General features: G+C 42.2%; 1 protein-coding gene across 1 annotated transcript; it reads right to left on the bottom strand.

Annotated features, from left to right (window-relative positions):
• Window positions 1–3,610: 3,610 nt before the first annotated feature.
• Window positions 3,611–22,628, bottom strand: KLF5 (KLF transcription factor 5). The gene is made up of 4 exons (XM_084305653.1): window positions 22,277–22,628; window positions 20,033–20,903; window positions 18,873–18,932; window positions 3,611–5,512 (listed from the first exon to the last, which is right to left on the bottom strand). Exons 1-4 carry the CDS (start codon window positions 22,508–22,510, stop codon window positions 5,334–5,336), a joined length of 1,344 nt encoding a protein of 447 aa, XP_084161779.1. The 5' UTR covers window positions 22,511–22,628; the 3' UTR covers window positions 3,611–5,333.
• Between the last annotated feature and the right edge of the window lie 472 nt (window positions 22,629–23,100).

Genomic DNA, 23,100 nt, shown 5'->3' with positions numbered 1-23,100 from the left:
GCTGGCAGAAAGTAAACAAGCTGTGCTGATATTCTTCGTGCCACAAAGAGAAGTGGACAGCGAGGAAGACATTTCTTTCCAGGTTCACACCTTCTTCCTGTGACACTCTCATCTCACTCCTCTGCCAGCTCTTCACAGCCCGAGTCAAAGAAAAAAGACACACAAATGAAAATAGGAACAGACAGAAATTTCTGAAGAAGAGAGAAAAGCTGACACACTTCCAGGCTGTTTTTCCCCAGTTCTTGGTCAGTGATCTGTACACAGCTGCTTCTATCATTCACTTCCCTGTAGTTTGCCCTCTCAGGGAGAGCAATCACTGCTGGAACCTGAGCTAGGTGAGATGTGCGTTCCGGCTGGGAGCAGGAGCTGGCACCCAGCTGGTGGGGTGGGATGGGATGGGATGGAGCAGCATGGGTAGCTGAAGACATGGGAGCAATGAAGAGTATGAATTAAACCTGAGACTGATGGGCAGCAGAAACAGGGCCGGGCAGAGACCAGGAAAGAAAAGTGGAGCTAGGGGAAGAGGAACTCTGCTTTGACAAGCAACACTCGAGACTTCAGTTCAGGTTGCTGTCTTGCGCAAGCTCTCCTGCAGAAATAAATCATGTTTTTAGCTTGCCCAGCTGAAGATTTACTTTCTTTTTCTTTTTCTAATTAGCTTTGTTGTTGTAACTGCCCTTCCTTCTCCGTACAGCTCTCTCTCACTCTCTCCAAAAGAATTTAAAAGACTTCAAAATAAAAAACAAAGAACCTACTCATTGGAAACAGAAATTCACTGTTGCATTTTCCTGAGTACAGTGTACACAGCTCAGGGAAAACAGACCTTTACATTTCCCTAATTGTTTAGAAATTCCACGAGGAAACAAACATAGGAACATCCATTTTATCCTCCCCCTTCTGCTCCTCAGCTAACCTGTGGATCTCTCTGCCATCAAACGCTTTCAAAAGCAAGTGTTTGCCAGGAGTCAGAATTAAATTGAATATTCAAGCGAGCAGGCACACATACACACATATGCCAATATGTATTTGCATACATATTTATATATAAACAGTACCTATTTTTAAAAAGCACAACAACAACATCAAAGAAATCTTTGGAACCACTGCACGTCTCGTTTGCCATAGACGGGACTTTGTAGACCTCTCTCCCTGGTCTGCCATAAGTTTCTCCAGTGGCCTGTGTCAGCTCAAATCCCATATCCCAAACAACAACATTTGTGGGGGTGCTAGAAACACAGCAGAGGACAACAACAGCATAATGGTTAGTGGTGAAGGAGAGGAGGAATAAGTAAACACAAGCAAAGTATGCAAGTCACTTGATTAAAAGCATATCCATTGGGCTGCTTCTCCTGCTTACATTGGCCAATACATTCCCTCTGCCTTCTTACACGTAAAGTGCCAGGATGCATTATTCAGCACATGAGTAATTCACCACATTCTTCTGGATAATAGTTGTTGAGCCAGACTCTCTTTCATGAAGGTCAACAGCAAAACCATTGTTGTGGTTGTATAGCATGGCAGAGCCTCATGGCACCTTACAGACCAGATTAAAACAAGGATCCTTGAGAGGATCCCATTTAATGAAGGCCACAGGATTCCCATGTGGGCACAGAGGCACTGTGGAGGATCAGGCCCTCAGCTAATATAAAAACCACAGGAAGGAACTCAGCACCCAGTGGAGAGGACAACGTTGCTTTCACGTGATCACTAGAAAAGCCAGTTTGCCAACTGGATTTTCCCTTCACGTGGAATGAAAATTTGAGAGCTGGATTTGAGAGTTGCCTCAGCACCTCAGGGGACTCTGCGCCAACTGCTTCAAACAAACCACGCAGAGACTGTGATGATGCTACCTCTTCTTGCAGGTTTTGAGATCGGACAGGCTGTTCAACCACTGTTTTAATACCACGAGCTGTGGAGGTAGCACTCGCCAGTGAAGCAAGCTTCTCCACCTTCAGTTTTGTAATGTATTCCAGAGCATAGGTCTGTTCTTCGTGTTTCTGTTTGTGTTAGGCTAAGTGCTGCTGAAGTAGATTGGCCTAATTATGGCCTTTCATTCAAGATTAACAAGGAGCCATTAAGCTGGTTTATGCAAGCAGGCAGCTGAGCAATAGAAACATCTAAAAGGAGCGTGAGGCAACGTCAAAGGCTGAAACCATGCAATCAGCGGGCCTTCGTTGTGGAAAGGCATGAGAAACACAGAAACTGGAGCTGTCTTCATCTACAGAAGTCCAGGAACAGCCACTAAACCTGCCACCGGTCCGATCCCAAACGGGACGCGAGTTATTTGGGCTGAGCCAAATGGCGAGGCTTGGCGCGCCGAGCGCCCTGGAACACTGCTGTTATTTACTTCACCCTGGAAAATAAGCAGGAAAATAAGCTCTGGTAACTCTCTCTTAGCTGTGACAGCACATGAGTGATGGCCAAACTCATTGCCAACTTCCCCTCCTTGCAGAAACACTCCGAAGAAACGCTGCGCTTTTTCTAATTGCTGGATCAAAAAAGGGCAATGCGGCAGTAATGCTGCTGGGAATTATCGTTCCAGGCCTCCAAAACATTGCTCTTGTATTTGCGGTTATGCAGTTAGGTTAGACGCAGGCAGATTTCCTTGGTAATTAACCAGGGCTTCACTGACTTTACTAATGCCTATCCTTGGTATTTTCTATAAGGAGGGGATTAGTCAATGTGTGGAACTGGTTTTATGTGAAATGGAAGAGGCTAATTAAGAGAGAAAAATCAATTAAAGAAAAATCAAAGCTAGATCATAAGGAAAGAACTGAGACATACAGGAATGAGAGCCACAGTTTAGAGGACAATAATTGAATTTTGAGTAAATTGATAGTTCATTTAATTGGATATATGAATTTGGAATAATAAACAAAATTTAAAGAAACTTGCATTGGTTGTAAGACCTACTTCATTAAGAAAAGTTCAGTGTGCCCATTTTCTTGAAGCTTGGCAGAAAGGATCGAAACACATTTGCAACCCCAGATCTGAACCCACACCAACTTGAATTTCTAAATTGAATCGTACTTACATCTTCTGAGCAAAAATAACAGAAAAGGAAACAGCTGTGGACGGCACTTCTTTGGGAGCCTACTGTTTTTCCAGAACATGGAAGGAACTTTGTGGGGAGAAATGACTTTTGAGCAACACTGTAGATGGGTGTGAACAGCTTTTACCTGATTTGAAAGTGGGAGAGAATTTGCATACTTTTGTATGCACCCAATGAGTATTTTTCCTTTCCTATCACATGCCTGTGGATGGACTACTGCAACTGTTCTCAGCCTACTGCACACTTCCTTTAAAGTTCTGGTGGCAGAAAAGCACCCTGAAGTTAATACTTATCACTTCACTTTTATTATTGTGATCATGGCAGGATGCAGAAGTGCTAGGTACTTTCCAAAGAGACAATCCCTGCTATGAAAGAATATGCATTCTTATTCTTAATTAGCTTAATATTGCTATGATTTCCAGTTTGTAATGCAAAAACACAGAACTGTCATTGTCAAGAGCTACAGAGGGCACACACACGCACATTAGGCACTTTGTTTTATTTTGCAAAAAAAAAAAAAAAAAAAAGTCTTTTATATATAAACCATTTCATTCTCTCTCAAAACATTCTACAACTATACAGCTGTTTGCTCCATCATTTGCATAGGAAATACCACAATACAAAAATAAGGTAGGGGGAGGCAAAAGAAGCAAAACAGCAACCAATTTATGCATGTGTTTCCACGTATAAACATTTGAAGCCTTACAAAATTATTTACATCATTTGTCAACTATTTACATTAAGAGCAACATTTCTAACTATAACAAACAAAACTATAATTTATCAAGTATATGTAAAATTGTCTTAAAAAAAAAAAAAAAAAAAAAAAAAGAGTCTATCATATACCACAAATAAATAAAGACAAACAACAGTTTCAACAAAGCTAGGTTTTCCTGCAAGACCCTTTTTTGGTATTTTGATTGTTTATTTTACCCTTTGGTTGACAGCTTAATATTACAGCTTGTGAACTCCAGACACTTTTACTAGGTTTGTTTCATTTTCTCCTGTTGCCTGGCCAAATCCTACATGGTCTAACCTCATCTTTGGCTCGTCACTTACTATTTCAAGGCTGAACACTGTGGATCAAAGTCATTGTTAGCATAAAAGGGCACCACCTCACTGACTTCAGTGGAGTTTCAGCTACTTTTGTCAGCAGTAAATTCTCCCGTGTGTCCATCTCAACAGTGGATTAACTAAACTGCACTGTAATTTTAAATAAAATTACTGTATCCTTTGCCTTCTAATAAATTATATGCAATATCCACATGAAACTAGATCATACTCATGCTGAACCAGCTTAACATGTCTGTATATGAAAATTGCATCCTAAATCCTTCTTTTTAAAGTGATACTAAGTTTAGCTTATAGTAAGAGGTTTAACATTCTGTATGTATATCATAACTATCCCCACTATGTAAGCTTCCAACATTTACTTTGCAGTTCATTCTAAATGTTCCCCCCTTTTAAGCAATTTGAAAACGAAATCCTGCTTTGAATATTCAGTGCACACCATTTGAGTTAACAGGTACAAAACATCTGAACATTTTGCTCATTTCTCTTATGAAAAATGAAGCTAAGTTGGTATTGTTTTGAGAGGTATTTAAGTAACTTTTTTTGTAAATGTGCCGTGTTATCAAATGTAAAACAACTGCTTTTTTTCAGATAATTCTTAGAAAAATTTTGTATTAAACCTAAAAAGCTGATTTGCATATTTACAAAATCTTTGTCATAGCAAACATGCAACATACAGAACAAAATGTTTTGTTCTATGGCTGTTTATGAATTTTTCTATGTATTTTTTCTCCACAGAATGATTTAACATTAAAAAAAAAAACAACAAACACAAGTACTAAATATGTCCAGTAAAAACCTGACAGATTACAATTCATGGCTTTTCCACTGCATCCATTCATGTGTAGCCTCTCATTAATTCATTTACTAAACACTGTCACAATGACAGTGCTTTGGTCGAAACACCACAAGAGAAAAAAAAAGTGTAATGCTGCCATGTGTCAAGACATAATACTTGTAAAGAGATGAAACCTGCTGACTAAAGCCATATACATCATGAGAGCAAACAAATGACTTGAACACTCCGGTATCGTGATACAGTGTCTTCCCTTTTTCTGCATAAATATACAAAATATACATTTCCAGTTGCCTTTGAGATTTCTTTTAAATGGATAATCCATACTCAAAAATTAAACTCATTTTAGTTGTACGTCGAGAGTCAATAGGAAATTGCATAGATACAGAACTGCCTCAGCAACAAGTCCAGCTTTCAGTTCTGATGCCTCTTCATGTGGAGAGCCAGGTGATCGGAGCGAGAGAAGCTGCGGTTGCACACAGCGCACTGGAAGGGCTTTGCCCCCGTGTGCTTCCTGTAGTGGCGCGTTAGTTCGTCCGAGCGTGCGAATCTCCAGTCGCAGCCCTCCCACGTGCACTTGTACGGTTTTTCACCTGGAAAGACAGAAGGCAGAGCACTGTCAGCTGTCGCTCCGTTTCCCGGAGAAAATGGGCGTGAGTTCGCACCGACACTGCTGCTCAGTTTAAAATGAAAAACAACAACGAAGTGGGAACCGATCCTTCCCAATTATTCACAGGCATGTTCAGCAGGCCCCAAATTAACAACCCCTTGTCTGTTTCAGCAAATTTTGCACTTGAACCTCTGATTAATGCTTCATTAAAATGGCACCACTTCAGAAACTTTCAAACATAAGCTTACTACTTATTCAAGTTAGAGACAGCTATGGCACAGAAAGGAACACAGGTTTTAAAAAATCCCTGCATGAGAAATATGCTTCCTCACATCCATCTCATTATGAGAGGGAGTAGAGAGAAAGTCTCGTAACAGTCAGGCCTAGTTTGTGATTGAACACTCGTACCTTTTAAAAATTTGTAAATTAAGTTAAACTGAGCTTTTTGAAAAGCCGAAACCAGTCTGAAACTAGAAGAAAGATTTCTATAAAGATTCCTTACAGTGTATAGATCTGTTTAAGATCTTCCGATGTGCGAACAAAGGTGCACAGTGTGTTACAAATACAACTGGGATAATATTTTCTAAAACGTCAGAGGCAATGAAATCTTGTGGTATTCTGGTTTGGGCTAGCTATATATAGAAGAAAGCATCTAAAAGACCAAAGTCCTTGTTTTCAGAATTAAATCTCTACAATCAGGTACTTAAATAGGTGTATTTTAGAGGTAGCAAGTGCTTGCTTGTTTCTATCGGTCTGTGCTGACGTAAACGGAGCATGGCATCTTGCTACATTACAGAAAATCTGAATACAACTTTGAAGTATCCTGCTAGACCTAAATACACTGGTCCAACCACCCAAAACACTTGCATTCATCCATTTTAAAACTATAAACAGGGTACTTGAAGCACGTCTATAATTTATGGACTTGCTTGTTGAAACGGGAGAAACACGAAGCCACGAAGTCAAGATGACTTCTACGTGAAAAGAGAACTTTACATGCGGACATACACCTGCTCAGGAGCTGGTATGGACATGATGTAACATACAAGTAAGCTTCATATGAAGAGCCTAAGATTACCTATTTATAGGCTATTGGTTGATGCTGGTTGACAAAAACACCTTTCAGTTCGCAGTCAATTGCTATCCCTATCCTTTATATTTATTTGATCCATTTGGCAAAGAGAGAAAGAAAACTGAGTTTATGCGAGCACTCGGCAGTAGCTTCACCTGAAGCAGAATCAGACCAAGGCTGGGCTTTCAAAAAAATGCTTTCCAATACGGCTTACAGACCTTCTTTCTCCCTCTCCATATGGTCTCAGACCTTTACCCTTGTAGTTGCAATCCTATAGCGTTGTGGAGTGACTCATCCTGTTCCCTGTTTTACCATCACGTTAGCACGTGGAAAAAAAAGACAAGCCAGTATCCTGCATTTCAACTGCTTGTTCTGCAGAAAACACCATTTGAGAAACTTTAGAACAGCACTCCAGAGTCTCTTAATTTTCATTTAAATGAAATCATGGAACTGGTTTTGTCTGTGAGTTTGTACTGCTTCTTCTGATCACCTAAGTAGTAACTTTCCATCTACTAATAGCAGTAAAGTCATCTGTTTGCTCACCATGGGGAAGTACCTTCATACTTGCAGAATGATCACAACTAGAACGAGACCTCTAAAAGAAAAACGAACCAACTCAACAAGATGCCTCCTCTTTGCACAAAAGGCAACCAGGATTTATTGAAATCACAAAGGAACGATATCAAGCCTTAAGAAAACAACAAACCTGGGGCCTGGAATCACCTCCCAGAGTTCAAAATTATTTGACAGACGGTAAATCAAGACCACAGTTTCTTACAAATTTCTGTCATGGTTGAATTTATCCTGCCTGATACCAACCAAAGACTGGAGTGACCTACAACATAGGATATTTGTGTTTGTTCCATGCAATGTTAGACTGCGGGTTAAAATACACATCTCATTCAAACACAGTGCATAAAGCTTTTCTAACGTCAGAGTAGCCAGCCGAGATAACGCATTTGGTCTTCATGGCAAAGTGACAGAAAATATCTCTATTCGGTGCTCAGGATCTTTTGCAATATATACGTCATCCTTCATTTATTTAAACTGGGTCTTGCAAGGTTTGCACTGCTGACCCACAGGAATAATGCCAGAGTGATCTCCTGTGAATATTTTTTTTGTGTGTTAAAATACACAGGAGTTGCACAAAAGTGTTAATTTTGCATTTGAAACACCTTAACCCAAAAACAGTGTATTTCCTTTTCTCCTTTCTTTCCCCTCTTCCTCCATATTGGCTTTAAGCTCTTCTGATCAAATGTTTCTATCTGGTTTAGAATTATTCTTTTTTAACCTAAATCTGGAGTAGTCTCATTAAGATGACTCTGTAAGAGCTTCTGGACAATCTTTAATAAAAACTTTCACTTAAAACTGCTGTAATTGTCAGTTGTAACTGCCCAGGCTCGTGATCCCCAACAAAACTGCCCGGAGAGAGCAGATCAATAGATGGGTCTCTGTATGCTCCCAAGGTGTTTACCAATTTCCAGAATTGGCAATGAGAGAAATGGTTCAAGAAGACAGGAAGATAGCAGTTATCATGTAAGAGACCAGGACTGCCTGGAATGAAATGGATGAAACGGAGACCAGGAGACTAAACCCATGGTTTCTGAGCTTGGTGTTGAGGAGGTGTATAAAGCATGTAGAAACTCACTGAGTGCTGCGCTGTGTTGTATTGAACAAGCAGTCTCAGAATTGTCCTGTACAGGTAGTACCTGACTCTAAGACCAAACAAAACCTCTGACCTCACATTCTGACTCATTTGTGATAACACAAGTGGTGCAAAGACCCCTGGCATACGAACCACCAGAAGCCAGGAATGCAGTGAATGGAGTGGCTTGCTGGACACGATAGGCTCCCAGTCGACGATGAATTCAATGGCAAGACCCCCACCAAACTCCAGGGGACCCGGGTTCCCCGAGATATATCTAGAAACTTGCACAGCTTACCCCACGGCAGCAGTCACCTCACCTTGTAATGCTGCCACGGCCACGAAGAGCCCCTGAAGCTCAGGGGAAAAGCCAGGCGATGGGGCAGCGGCACGTGCAGAAAAGCCCTGCTGCCTTCTGCAGACCTGAGCTGAACTGAACAGCGTTCAGGGGATGCACGGAGGGGAACAAGCTGGTGCCTTACACAGATTGTTTTAACAGTGTTACTTTTATGTACTGGAAATTAAAGCCAGAATGCTGCTTTTAACCCCTGCTTTGGCTACCAGTAAGAACTGGAAAATGTATTTTTAGCGCCAATATAGAGGCCCAGATTATTTTGAATAAATCCTAGGGGTAAAATACTGAATATCTATGTTTGTAATGCTAGTTTCCGTTGGAAAGTTCTATTTAAGAACTGAATCAATTTCAAATGTTTTCCTTTTGGGCAAGGAGGAAGGGGGGCAAGAAGAAGAAGGTGGAGATTATTTTCACTCCTTTAAAGAAAGCAAAAGGACAACTAGCTGGTAGCATTTGCTCTCTCCCGGTCTATACACATGCTTTTTGTCATTTAGCAGAAATAAGAATTTGGTTTAAGTTCTTGTGGCAAGGGGAAAAAAAAAAAAAAAAAAAAAAGCCTCATGTTACATTTTCTGAAGTGAACTTACTGCTTTACTACACTGACTTTAAAGCACTGAGCAATCCGGGCTGGAGGATTTATTTAAAAAAAAAACAAACGACAACAAACAAACAACACAGGTATACAAAACAAGGGACACTGAACCCTTTATCCAGTATTTTCATTGGCTACATAGTAATGTAAGATTTGTTTACTTTAATGATTGTGTGAAATACAGTAGCTGCAAAGTCTCAGAAATATTTGGTTTTCCTCCAGCAATTTAGGACTTCTATAGGGTGTTAAACCAAGAATGCCATTGGTCATCAAATATGAACGCAGTATAGCTCAGTTACTGGAACACGATCACTGTATCAAACAGATATTTCACTGTAAAAGCAAGAAAACAGCTAACTCCTCCACTTCAGGGGAGCTTCCACGGGATTTGTTAGAATGTCAACACTGTTCAACTAAAACACCACGGAGGAAGCTGGTACCGATTTCTAGCCAAATAGCACACTCCAGCCCTTTCTTCCCAAGCCAGAAATATTATACACAGCACTTCTGGGAAACAGAACTGCTTTCCTTTAAATTATACTTCAACAGGATAGGGATTTCATAAGTTTAATTGGATTTTTGCATAACCTCCTTCCAGTATCACTGATTTAAAATATTTTGTTAGGCTTATACATCCCAAAATGTATTTTAAGTTCTTGAACTGTTAATAGGCATCCATTCTACAGTTTTAAAAATAAATTTGTAGAGCATGAGAAACAGGCTTGTACTCGAGCATAGAAATTTTTAAGTACTAATGTTTAGTTTGGAAGCTCTTTTACAGAAAGCACCTAACAAGAGATAAGGGAATTTAGCCTGAAAGAAGACTATTTTTCTTGCGATGTGTTTGTCTGCCAAATATATATATATATATATATATACATACATACATATATACATATATATATATATATATATATATACATACATATATACATATATATATATATATACACACACACACACACACACACACACACAATGCCTTAGGATTGCAAGATGTCAAAAAGATGTCTGGATATCTACATATAACATGCCGACCATACTGGCCACTTCGACACACAAACTACCCCAAGGTAGATCCCAAGGTTTGGGATTCATGCTGATACCTCAAAAGCATTATCTGGGCCGGTGAGTCACAGCGCTGGCTCTTCTCCTTTTAATTTATCTTCATGCGACACGGTAGTTTAAAAATACACCAAGTGCTTTCCTAACATTAATTCTATCTACTGGCAGTGACGGTAGTTCCCATACTCATGCGGGTAAGGTACAGTGCCACCCACGGGGTGGATGTTGGTCATTCAGAAAACACCCTTTACCACGTTGACCTTGTTCTAGAAAATGTTTCTATTTAAGATGCTGTTTGGAAAAGAGTCACTGAAACCCCCCCATTAGCAATGAAGTTCTCCATTAACAAAAAAGTAAGCTTCCTCACCTCACCCAAGAAAAGACTTGTGTGACTTTATTTTTGTAATTCACTACTAGAATTTCTTTCCTTAAATATAAAGCTGCAAACATTACGGGCCAGATTTTTCAAACCTAAAGTTAGTCAGCTGCATTGGTATGCAGAAACCCAAATACAGGTATTACACCCACCGAAACCTGCAGTGTCTCTTATTTTCTGTCAGAGCTATGAGCTTCTTTGAGAAAGAAAAAGCAGCACAGCTTTCAAACTGCAAAAACACAATGTCTGATTACAGGCTCCTAAGAGTATAAAATGATCCCTCCTCCTAGTTTTCCGTCTTTTTTATGTTACTCGTGTTTATCATGTGCAAGCTACCTAATGCTACGTGCTTTAAAGAGCGTTTGAGACCCACCTAAGTGTTTGCAACTACGGGCGAAGTAAACAGGCCTCTGTCAAATGGAAATGCAAGGGAGTGCCAGCAGCCTCCACACGTCTGACAGAGCAGGCACGGTGACTCCAGAGACTTAAAAAGGGACAATTTCACCCAAGGTCCTACATTTCAAGGCTGCTGCTGGACATGACAGGGAACAGAAGACACAGCCGACATGAGTAAGCTGGCTAGAAGATGAAATGCCCGTTCTTGTTCTGTAGGAAAGTGTTTTCACCTGGTGGTGGAGCAGGGGGTGGGGAAGGGACCCCTTTGAAGTTCTGTGAGGAGGCACGCATCGCCTCCATGAGTCACTGACAAAGACAACACGTTTCGGCTCTCTCTGTGCCATATCGCTGTCTGGCATCTGCCTCCTCAGGAGCGAGAAGACGGACGTGTCTGACAATAGCAGAAAGCCAGCCCCAGAAAGCCCAGACAACACGTAATCCTGGCCCAAGCAGCGGCTGGCCTAGCTTTGGGGCAAGACTCAGACCCATCAGTACCACAAAACACCATGCCCCACTCAAATTAACTTTCACAGTGCCAGGCGCTGGCCTTGAAACACGTGCGACTAGGTGTGATAAGAAGGTGGGAGGAAAAGCAGAAGTTTCTGCACTGTAGAGATTGTACCAGTAGGTATCTATGTCCTGTCCAGTTTTAAAACAGGCTAATGAGAGAGATTTATCTCGCCTCCAAGTTTTCTGTCACATTTGCTTTTACATCTTAGAATTAGTTGTTTTAGTTCGCTGACATACTACAATCAAATTTGTAGAAGAACTAGGAACAAATGCAGTGTTTTTCCTCCGTTTTAGCTTGCCTGAAATAGCTCTCCTCTAGGTTACAGCATCCCAGTTTTAAACTCCTGTCTCTTCCCAGCTGACTGAAATCAAACACAGTTACTTCTGTGCCCTTCTGCTCTCATTCAAAATAAGTTTTTACCTCTGGAAGCTCACCTAAAGTTGGACCTTCCTTCTGTCATTGACTACGCGTTGCAGTTGTTAAAAGCAGATTTTTAGCTTGCATTTTTGCCTTCATTTAAGGCTGTTTTTTCCCAGAGAAAGAACAGAAAGCTGAAATTTCAAAACAAATAAAAAAAGCCTCAGCTGCTTAAAAGCTCTTTCGTGCATCGAAATTCTCTGTGTTGTCCAAGACGGAGAGGGATTAGAAGGCTGACAGCGCACAAAGAGGTTGAAGGAAATCCAGCTTATTTTGCGAGTGATGAAATAAATGTAGTCCTTGAAACATCCAGTCCCCCGGTGATATGAATGCATAACATATGCTGCACATTTAAAAATGTGATAAAAGCCTGTGCCTAGTATAGTAAGGGCTAATGGGTGACCATTAAGTGCTATTTCACAATAAAACAGGATTTTAAGGAATCCCGTAACAGAGTTCCATTTGGTAAGCCCCATCACTGATAAATCAAGTAGCGTTTGATCTTTCCAACAAAAGCATGCACAGGAGAAAAGGTAACTGTTTGGTAAGCAAATAGGACAGTCAAAAAACCTTATGCATCATTCCACTTCTGACTACAGCTATGTAAGGGCAGTATCTTTCTCAGAGCTCCCACCAACGCCCGAAGCGGTCTTGTTTTGCTAAGTGTTGTCTTACGCAGTTCAAGGATTACTGGGGAATCTTGACTGGCCTGCGAAACAGTTTATTTTCTTTCTGGCATAACATTCTGTCTTAACAGAGGTGGTCTCTCCACAAGGAGATATGCAAACAAAGAGGAAAGGAATTTTTTCTAAGTAGGTTTATAAGAAATCCATGCCATCTGGGGTGCATGGCCGTGTCTACAAGTTCTGTGCTGAAGAACACATTTCCTCATCCACGCCTGTGGTGCAAGAACAGCTCTTTAGCTCTCATACCAATAACACTGGCTCTTGTGTAGTCAGATAAGAGGTGCTCTTAAAATGGAATTCATTAAACATGTACTGTAGACTTCCAGATTTCCATCTACTGTATGCACACACAAAAAAAGCTGAAAGCAATACATTAAAGCTATTTTAATTCAAAGCGAAGCGCTGTACACTTGCCAAAATCAAAGGTTTTAATATGTCCTTAATCAGAGTTGTTAGAGATCACCGAATATAAATAATGCAGCCTGACAGGACAGGAATGCTGCTACCAAGATACTCAGACTAAACTAGGACATTACTTACATGTTTCTAATCTTTCACCGATGGGAGGTGCAGGTCATCTAACAAACAACAAACACCGCCACTCACAACACGTTCTGTGGAACCAGGAATCAATTGTCCAAGTCAAGCTCAGAAATTAATTACAATAAGGAATGTCTAATCAAATAATGGAAAGTTTTAATCACTGGCAATTGCTGTGAATCTTGGACTATATTAGCGTATGTAGGGCGGTCTCAAAATGAACTATATTTAAATCCGGTCTCTTAGGTCAACAGTTTCCTTATCAGGAATCAAATATCCTGGAACTGAAGTTTAATCCTCTCAGGGAGCAATTGACAGAAACAACAGTGTTTTTTTGTTGTTTTTTGCTTTAAGCTTTCATGCTCAGAGAGACTTTCTAGGCTTTTAATCAAAAGGAAAATGTCAGGCTTTTCTTTTAAGTATCTCAAGTCTAGCAGGAGTATCCCTCACCTGACACCTTGGAATTTTATCCCTGCATCCTAAAAATGGAGTGCCAGACGCTGACGTGAATGCCCGGTAATATTTAATTAAAACTTAGCCTTATATTGCTAAGACTTCACCCAGAAAAGAGCAACGCATTCAAACATGTCTCGTTTAGGTTATGACTACAGATAAAGAACTGAATCAATTAATCCAAAGGTCTGCAATCATCCACAAAGTGTTTGAAAAATGCATTATTTTCCCTTAAACTGTGGTTTGCAGAGGAAAATAATGTACTTCCATTTCTCACACAGGCAACTAATGGATTTAGCAGAATTCATAAATAAAAGATACCAACATATTCTCCAGCAGTGTCTAGCAACACTGCACTTTAATGCACTTTGTCAACAATTTTATTTAACTCTCCTCCATTTTTCCCTATTCTCTCTACCAATGACGGCATTTACTGACATCTCCTTAAAGTATAATCTGCACAACTGACTCATTCAACAGTTTAAAGAAACAGAATCTGCATGGAAATATTACTTAATGGCTATTTTCATGATCCAAAAGATTTTTCCAAGATAAAGTGTAGCTACAGACACGGAAAACTGCTACCATGAGCGAGGCAGAGCCTTGTGGAGCTTCAGTTCTCCACTCGTACAACACGAATGAAATCCTTCCTTTAATTCTCAGGACGATTCGAGTCAATACGTGGTTTTGTGAGGTGCTTTATTTCCAGTAGGAGTCCAATACTGCTCATCTTTCCTTCTAAAGAACAGGCATCCTGAATGCCTGGCAATGCTCTATGGTGCCACCATTAACACGCATACATGTATAGCTATGGCAAATTCAGAGCACAAAGTCCTGAGGACTGCTGAGGTCTATTGCACACAACTGGTTCTAATTCTGGTGTACCATCACAGGCTAATTCTGGATCGATTGAGGCAGAGATCTAAATTAAAATGAAACGTTTAACACCTTGAGGAACTGCACAGGATAGCAGCTGTCCCATGCCTATGTAACATTTGAAATAACCAGGGACAGTGGAAGTATTTTGAGTGCATCTCATTTAGAGAAATGCCATTTCTCTGGAGTTATCTCGGCTTCCACTTCCCATCACCAAATACAAACTAGATCTATAGATAGAGATGAAATAGTTCTGCAGTTAATGTTAGAAACTATTAATGGCAAACCCACCATGTGATCAGAGAACATGCCTGTACAAAGACTCTGTATACGGAAAACCAATATGCAGCTGGAAAATGTCCTCGATGTGTGCGGCTTGATGTGTTCAAAACAGTGACAGATTTTCCTCTAAAAAACATACACAATTCTAAAGAATGCAGCTGTTCACGGAAATAATAAAAAACCACCCTAGAGCCAGCAGCTCTGCTGCAGTATCACAGGTAGGGTACAGGTAGGGCATTCCAGGTGCCTGCATATCAAAGGCTCAACTTCAAGAGTCCCAAATTTTTACACATAAAGAAATGCAACAGGCAAAGTTATAGGACTGCTGTTTCTGAAGGACAGTTTGATATATATTTGTGTCTACTCAGACATCACAGAAGAGATCTCTAATGAGGTTTATCTGCAACTGGCAACGAATTGCTTTGCACTGACATTTGGCACGTTTTTCTAGTTGGACACAGAGCTGTTATGCATGTGCCTTAAGGTAGTTTTCATGCTGGACAGCCTGCAATAAATGCCTAACACCCCCCCACACATTATACACACCAGTTGCACAATACAAGTTATGAAACTAAACTCGTTCCATGACTAACAGGTAGAATCATTTTAGAAGAAAATCCCTGCTTCAAGATGTCAAAAAAAAAATCCAATCTGTTTTGACAGATGCTCCAACAGGTAGTTCAGCACGCTGAATATCACTCTGCCCATTTCAGGAAGAACTAATACCGAGTTAAGATAGCACGCTGAAGTATTTAAGCTATTCAAACATACTGGACATCTGCTCCAGAACTGCACAGAGATGGACGCACAATGTTGTGTTATCTTTGCAGCAGCTGAATATTTGCTTATGTTCCATGTTTTGGGTTACCAGTTTATCAACAGCCAAAATTTACTTCGCAATTTACATATGCTAAAGCATTGTCTAAAGGAAGGAAAAAAAAAAAGTATGCCTGCTTCAGCAACTGGAACATTAACCCTGCTTAGCTGTTTACATGAATATTGGATTCCAAATCAACAACGAAAGCGTGAATACTGAGTCCAGCATAATTTAATTAGATAAGAACTATACCAGTTTATACCATCTGACTCACTGCAAGGTAAACACCTAAGAAAAAAAAGTACAGGATTTTCCTCTTGCGTGCTTCCTCCGGTTTTATTTAAACATAGAAGTCTGACATGTTCATATTTGGATTCTAAGAAAGACTATAGCCTGCATTCCACCTATCAAAAATAACATTTTCCTTAAGTTTGTTCTCAAAGAACATCTATTAGACTCAGTGAAAGCCATTCAGCAGAGAAAGACTGCTAAATAAATACTGTGAAAAGGCTGAGATTTTCCAATACAAAAGGAAAACCATAAGGTCTGTCTTGACTTTTAATGGCAGACAAACTTTGCTGCAGGCTCTTTTATTTTAAGATGACAGATTGCTGAGAAGGGCGGGGACTGGTTGGGATGAGAGAGAGACTGCAGCCAATTTTAAAAGGTATTGTTAAGAAACTAAGAATAAGGAGAAAACAACTTCAGTGGTCCATGATTACTAAAGAACGGGTTTAGCCAGATAAACAGGTCTGCTATCCCTGAAGGGATTTGAAAGAATATCACACACAACTTTATTAAAATGGATTACGTGACAATTACTTCAGACTTTGAAGGTAAAAGCTTCACAAGTCTTTAAAAAAATAATAAATTAAAATCAAAGCTCAATAAACACCGTATGAAGTCATAGTTCTGGGGGATGGGGTGCACAGAAAATGGACTGTATGCACACACAAACACACCCTCGAATTCAGTCCTCCGTATGAAGTCCCTCTCCTCTGAGGTCAGCAGGGAGATTCCCCTGCAATCCTGAGGGAGCTGGGCCCCCAGCGTAACTCAGTTGCCCTGAGATTGTGTCCACTCTCGTTAGCTAGCGTTCAGTTAATTGATTTATGTGGTTTCGGGTGCATCAGAGATCCTGCTCGTTAATCGACACATTTCAGCCGTAAATTATGAGGGAGATTAGAATCTGTACTAGAAATCTTCAAGTATTAAATGAATATTCAAGAGAGTTAAACTAATCCAAACTCTGAAATAATGCAGGTAACAGGATATGGACTCGCATTCTTGCATGTTAACACTTTAGACAGTTTATCCCTTCATTCACCTCCCCAGAAGACCCTTTGTATTCCAGGCTTGCCTAAATTCACTAGATTTTTATCTAAAACAACATTCTTGTTTCCATGAATACATCAGCTTCTCTGACCTTTGCACATTAATCCACATTTCTAAGGTCAAACATCTATAGGTGAAAAAAAAAAAAAAAAAGTGAAGGTAACAATAAACATTAGTGACCCTAAGCAATGTACATTAATGATGTACACATACTTCTATGCACACCAACACTAACTTTTAAAACCTAGTCATTACCGAAAGTACAAAAAATACAGATTTATTTTAAAAAAATATATTTTTTTTTATTTCAAACGAAGCCTAAGTAATGCTCATTTTTAGAGTAGAACCTTGTTTTTGTCTTCTGCCTAGTTATTGTAGAAAGCAAGTGACATATTTAAAACTGAGACTCAATTGCTGGCTGAAATGCGTAAGTGCATGGACACACACTTACAGATTTTTTATTAAAGAGCAGTAATATAGCACTCTGTGACATTATTCAGGTTTATAGCCTCACAAAATGTCTTTATTACGCTAGTTGGTAATGAGTGAATTTATATGCATCAAAAACGTGTGTTCTTGTTTAGTCTAATACTACAGTTCAGCAATAATTCCTGTACAGTTGCTTTTAACTTTTTACTGTGATTGCACCACAGATAACTCTTTCATTTATCAAAACAAATTTTCCATAGTAACATTTAGCCTGGAGATACTCGATTTCTCTACAATAAGCTAACGATACATTCAGAGCAGCTGCTGAAACACAGCCTTGTTTCCAGAGATACTGAAATATTTTGTTAGATCATAGCTCGTGTTCTGTTCTGTTGACTTTTGGGTTAAACTTAGGTGAAATCCCAGTACTTGAACAGCACAACCACAGTGTTGACAGCCTGCTTCACTAAGCGAATTGCTTGAACTGTGACTCCTGTTTTGCTCTGGATTGATGTTTACACATAAGAGTTTGCATTCGCACTCCATTTTAAAAACAAGAGTAGTAGCCCTCTCATTTTATTTCCACAGAGGAAAACAAAAAAAGCAATTGTCTTTTTACTGTAAAGATTTAGCGTGACCAGTTTTGTATTAAGATCCCAGCAGAGAACTATCCTAATAGCTTCAAATGTGCTGTTGGGGAGCTAGGTATTTCTCCCCCTACCTCCCTTTCTTGTCATGCCTTCTGTCTACATGGGTCCACTCTCAGGGGCAGACCCTGTGAAGTTCTGCCTTCAAATAACTGTTCTTTGAAGGCACGGCTTGTGCATGCGTGGATAAGCAAAGCTTTGTCCTGAGCTTGGCTCGGTGCAGGCCCACGAACTGGGACTGTCTGTAGCTGCGGGCAGAACTTGATCAAGGTACAAACACAAATGTTACACACAAACAGTTTTCATTTTCGTTTCCTCCATTTTAATGTCTTTCACCAGCAAAAAAATGAAATGAAGTCTCTGTTCTTTTTACTGGAGAACAATTTGTCTTAAAAAAAATAAAAAAGCACACTTAATGCTAAGGACTACTTAAATGGAGATACCTGGGGAATTTTCATGACCTTTCTGAAAAAAATTAAGTAATTCCAACAGGCCAAAGATAAAGTTCAGAATAGAAAATTCTTTATTTAGATAAATTTTTAAAATTAGAGCACTTACTATGCTGAATTCATTATTCACAGGAAGCGAGTCCTATTTTTTGAAATGCAGTACTTCCATCTGCTTTATTCTTAACTGATTTGAGTTTCGTATTGTAAAAGGTTCAACAAAACTGCATTAAGAATAAAAAGAATTCTTACTGGCCAAACCTGAAACTTTTCTTAACTGCCAGCCTGATCTCATACCACTCTACAGAAAACAGGGAGAAGATGGCAGATCAAACGCTTCTGCCTTTACAAAAGATGCATAACCCATTAATGAGCAAGACCCAGCGAGAGAGCGAGTACATACCCGTGTGAGTTCTCAGGTGCGCTTTTAAGTGAGAAGACTTTGTATAAACTTTCGTGCAGCCTAAAACAAAATAAAATAAAATGGAAGAGAAGTGTTTCAGTAGGGAGAATAGGAACGCTTCACATTACATTTAAACTTCCTCATGCAGTGCTGAGGTACTATCTGGAAACATTTAAGTTTATTACCTTCTGGCACCATAATCATTTAGAAGTATAATTTAATATAGAAAGCTCCTAGGAGACATTGCTTTACATAGGAAAAAAAAAATGTTTCTGGTAGACTTAATACCTTCTAATGTAGTGTAGAACAATCTACGTATAGTAACACCTGCTACATAAATTAACAACTCAGAGACAGGCTTTTTTTTTCTTAAATTTCCTAAAGAATTTGCTCAAGCCAGTCTGTGTTGTTGTTACCCAGGACTCTACATCACTTTTCCATTATGCAGTTATCATGCTGCACACCAATCGGGCTATACACCACTCTGAGTAGTATTTGTAAAGGGAAAGAGAACCAAGAGCCGCGATTTCTAGGTGCGCACAGAGCGGTGTCAGTGTCCCATACCTGGCACCATGTATTACTTGAAGGAAAGGGTTGTAGAGTTAGATTCCTCTTCCAGTGCAATTTAATAGAAGGATAGGCTCGAAGGGAATTTATCTGTAGACAATTTTCAAAGGTAGCTTTAATGGATTTATCTAGGCAGCTGAATTCCCTATTTGTACCAGGGGAGATACAGCCATAGCCTTGGCTGCCAGGAACTGAAGTGAGTCTTTCAGTGTCAGATTCAAGCTCAGCTTCTGCTCCATCACAGGAGCTGGAAAGGCAAAAGCATGAGCTGCACAGCCACGCTGACTTTAATTAGAGAAGGTTTTTTTTTTTTTTTTTTTTTTTTTACTATGTTTTAAATGGAACACAACTTTTATAACACAGGAAAATGCGCTCAGGAGTTTAAGAGGGTAACAAATGACACAAATAAAATGATGTGCATTATTTAAAGAATGTAAATACACACCACGCAAAATAAGATGCTGAAGAAAAAAAATCTATTTTAACGAGAAATTATTTATTTCTCTAAGCATACTACAGCTGAAAAAAAAAAGACTGTGATTAATCACACTTTCTTATCACAAGAGCTCAGTTTTCTGGAACACATTGCTTACCGGGATAGTCACAGTAGTGAATGCGTCTTTTCTCCAAATCTGGGTTACTTCTTCTGTTGTATCTGACTGGCTGGATGTTCTGGGGAGTTATTGGCAGAGTTGCTGGTAAATTCGGGTTGTGAATTGCCAGCTTGGAAGCTATAGTTGCGGCATATGAGGGAGGAGGGGTTAAATTCTGTAGCATCTCTGCTTGTCTGTCTGGACTCCCAGGCTCTGAGCTTGGGGGCGAAGGGGGGAAGTAAGTGGCCTGCTGCTGAAGAAACTGGTTTGGCATGGTGTAGGTGCAGGGGGGAATACCCTGGAACTGTTTCATTGCAGTCTGTGGAACCGCCGAGGAGAGGGTGTTAAGGCCTGCCATGGCTGAGGGCATGGAAACATTGCTAAGGGAGTCCATGACGGCTGCCTGAGGAGTCGTGGTGGGCATATCTAGATCCGGCGAGCTCAAGAGCTGATACAACTGGCCTTGCTGGGGCGTGACGGAGAGATGAACGTCTGGAGTTGGAAGCTCCTGCTTGATGAAAATGTTGTTCACGTCTGGAGTTTGGTGAGAGCTGAAGATGCTGGTAAACTCGGGAAGGGCCTGAGTAGGGGCAGGGGCTGGGGCAGTAGTTTCACTCTGGTGGCTGAAGATGGTGACGGGTTCGGTCTTGATGTGGGTTACGCAGGGTCGCTGGGATTTGTACAGGCCAGTTCTCAGGTGACTAATGTCGGGGAGGAAGACGTTCATGTTGATGCTGTAAGGCAAGCCTTCACTGTCAGTGAAGAACTGGTCTACGACTGAGGCACTGTCTCGTCTGTACTTTTTATGTTCGGGGATGACGGGGACGGGCGGGAGCTGAGGTGCCAGGTATTTCTCCATTTCACATCTCGTCTGCAAAAAGAAAATGTAGGATAACCCCCATAACTTGTTACCCACTGAGAAACAAGACTGCACGCACGTCGCGTGAGGCTTCAGAAATAAAAAAAAAAAAAAACAGTGCTCTTTAGCCAACACCGAGTTAAATACAGGGGAAGTTTTAAATAAAAAGCTGCCTTTTATAACCGGGAGGCTAATCAACATCATCAAGAACGGGAAGGTGAAGTGCCGGCACGCAGAGCAAGCACCGAGACTGATCCGATGCCTGGGCGCACGACAAACTTTTCATCTTTTATGTCTACAAGACAGCACTACACGGAGGACTGACAGGCTCCGTGTCTAATCTACAGATCTGGCGCTCGGGAATTCGCTGTTTAACAAGGCTGCTGCCGATCTGCTTCGCCCGTGCCGCTTTGAAAGGCGAACTTTAAGCAGCCACATCCTCGGCCGGCTCTCCCAGCGCTTCAGACGACGTTTGGCCACATCTGATTCCTGCGCTTCCAGGATTTCTCGGGCTCGGAAGAAGGGCGTGCGGTGAGAAACGCGGAGCGTGAAGATATAAATAACACCGAATAAAAGGGGGGCGGGCTGGCTACGCTAGCGCACCCCTCGTGTGAAGCGTCCCGGGGACTACGTTAAAAAGTTAAAAATATATATAGATATATATATATAAATCTGCACGGTGTGTAATTGGTTAACAGCGTGCTCGACACGTCCCTATTCATGCCTCGGTGCCGTGCCGGGAGAGCTCTTTAATTACTGGGGATCGTTCCCTTGGTGTAGTGGTGCGAGGGAATCCGTGGGTGGCGAGCGCCTGATGCATGCCTGGTACAGTCATCGGCAAAACATTTATCGTGCACTCTCCAGTGGGCAAATGCTACATTCCCCCTCGCCCTGTCAAGAAGACGGCGCTCATTCCAGATCCGTTTAGCACCCGAAAAGAGAAAGCAGCTGCCAGGCAGCAACCCCTGCCCCAGAGCGGCTTTCGAGCCCTTCCTTCAAAGGCAGACCACCAGAAAACACAACAAACACACCGGCCCGGCGCTTTGATCCGGGGCTGCCCTAACACGCCAGGCAGCTTTTTGATTTTTTTTTTTAGTTTTTGGGTTGTTTTCCCTCCTCCTTCCACCCCCCCCCCCTCCTGTTTACAAGCCGGGGGCAGCTCGCTTTGAAGCCGAGCCCCCAACCCGCGGCTCCCCCAGCAGCCGGGATCCCGCCGGGATTTTGGGACGGGCACGGAGCCCCCCGGGGCGCGTCCCCCACCCCAACGCGACCCCACCCCGGGCAGCAGCGGCGACTCCCAACGCACACCCGGCTCCCCCCGACCCGTCCGACGGGCAGCACCCTCTCCTTCCTCCTCCTCCTCCTCCTCAGCCCCCTTCCCCTACCTGCACCATCTCCTCCGCCGGCAGGGTCGCGCCGCCGCCCCCGCCGCCCCCCGGGTGCTGCTGCTGCTGCTGAGGGGGCGGCTGCGGCGGCGGCTGCTGCTGCTTCATGTCCTCCCCGGGGAAGATGGGCGCCTCCCTGGCCCCCAGCACGGGCTTGAGCTGCGCGAACACCGGCTCCTCGGGCTGCTGCACGGCGCCCAGGCGGGCGCTCATGCTCAGCACCCGGGTGGCCATGAGGCGAGGCGGCGGCGGCACGGACCCAGCGGCGCTGGGCGCTGGGCTCTGGGCGGCTCCGGCTCCTGCTCGGCTCTCGCTGCCCAGCAGCCCCTGCCCGGCGTGGCCCTCAGTGCCTCCGCCCGTACCTGGCCGCGGGTGTCTATCGGGCGGCACACGCCCGCCCCTATTCCCCCCCTCTCCGCCCCTATCTCCCCCTCTCCGCCCCCCGCACCCCACCCGGCGCGGGGAAGGGGCCGGCCCTCAGGGCCCGCGGGATGGCGGCGGGCTCCTCCCCGCGGCACGGCACGGCCCGGCCCGGCAAGGGGAGCCTCAACAAGTGCCCGGCAGCCCCGGCCCCCTCTGAGGGGGTTTTAGTGTCATGCACAGCCCTCCACGGCTGGGTGTAGCCGCCTTGCCCACCTCTCGTCTTCAACAGTTTGTTATTATTGTTATTATCGATATATTTTTGTCCCGGAGGCAGCTCGTGCTCGAAAGCTGCCGTGAATAAATGTTGGTGCTACCGTGTCCAGCATCGCTGCCGTGTGCTGGGGAAAGTGCTGCGATCAAAGTGGCTGGAAGGAGGGGAGAGGAAAAAGGTGGAAGAAGCA

The sequence above is a fragment of the Netta rufina genome (assembly GCF_964035555.1).
Source record: "Netta rufina genome assembly, chromosome: 1".
Lineage (NCBI taxonomy): Eukaryota > Metazoa > Chordata > Aves > Anseriformes > Anatidae > Netta > Netta rufina.
This window is presented reverse-complemented; position numbering and strand designations above follow the sequence as displayed.

Bases quoted from the DNA above. Each gene is read 5' to 3' on its own strand.
- KLF5 (XM_084305653.1), bottom strand. From the start codon at position 22,510: ATGGCCACCCGGGTGCTGAGCATGAGCGCCCGCCTGGGCGCCGTGCAG. The intron at 20,904-22,276 runs GTAGGGGAAGGG...TTCTTTTTGCAG, and splicing joins CGGCGGAGGAGATGGTGCAG to ACGAGATGTGAAATGGAGAA. The intron at 18,933-20,032 runs GTAAGCAATGTG...ATTTTGTTTTAG, and splicing joins TCACTACTGTGACTATCCCG to GCTGCACGAAAGTTTATACA.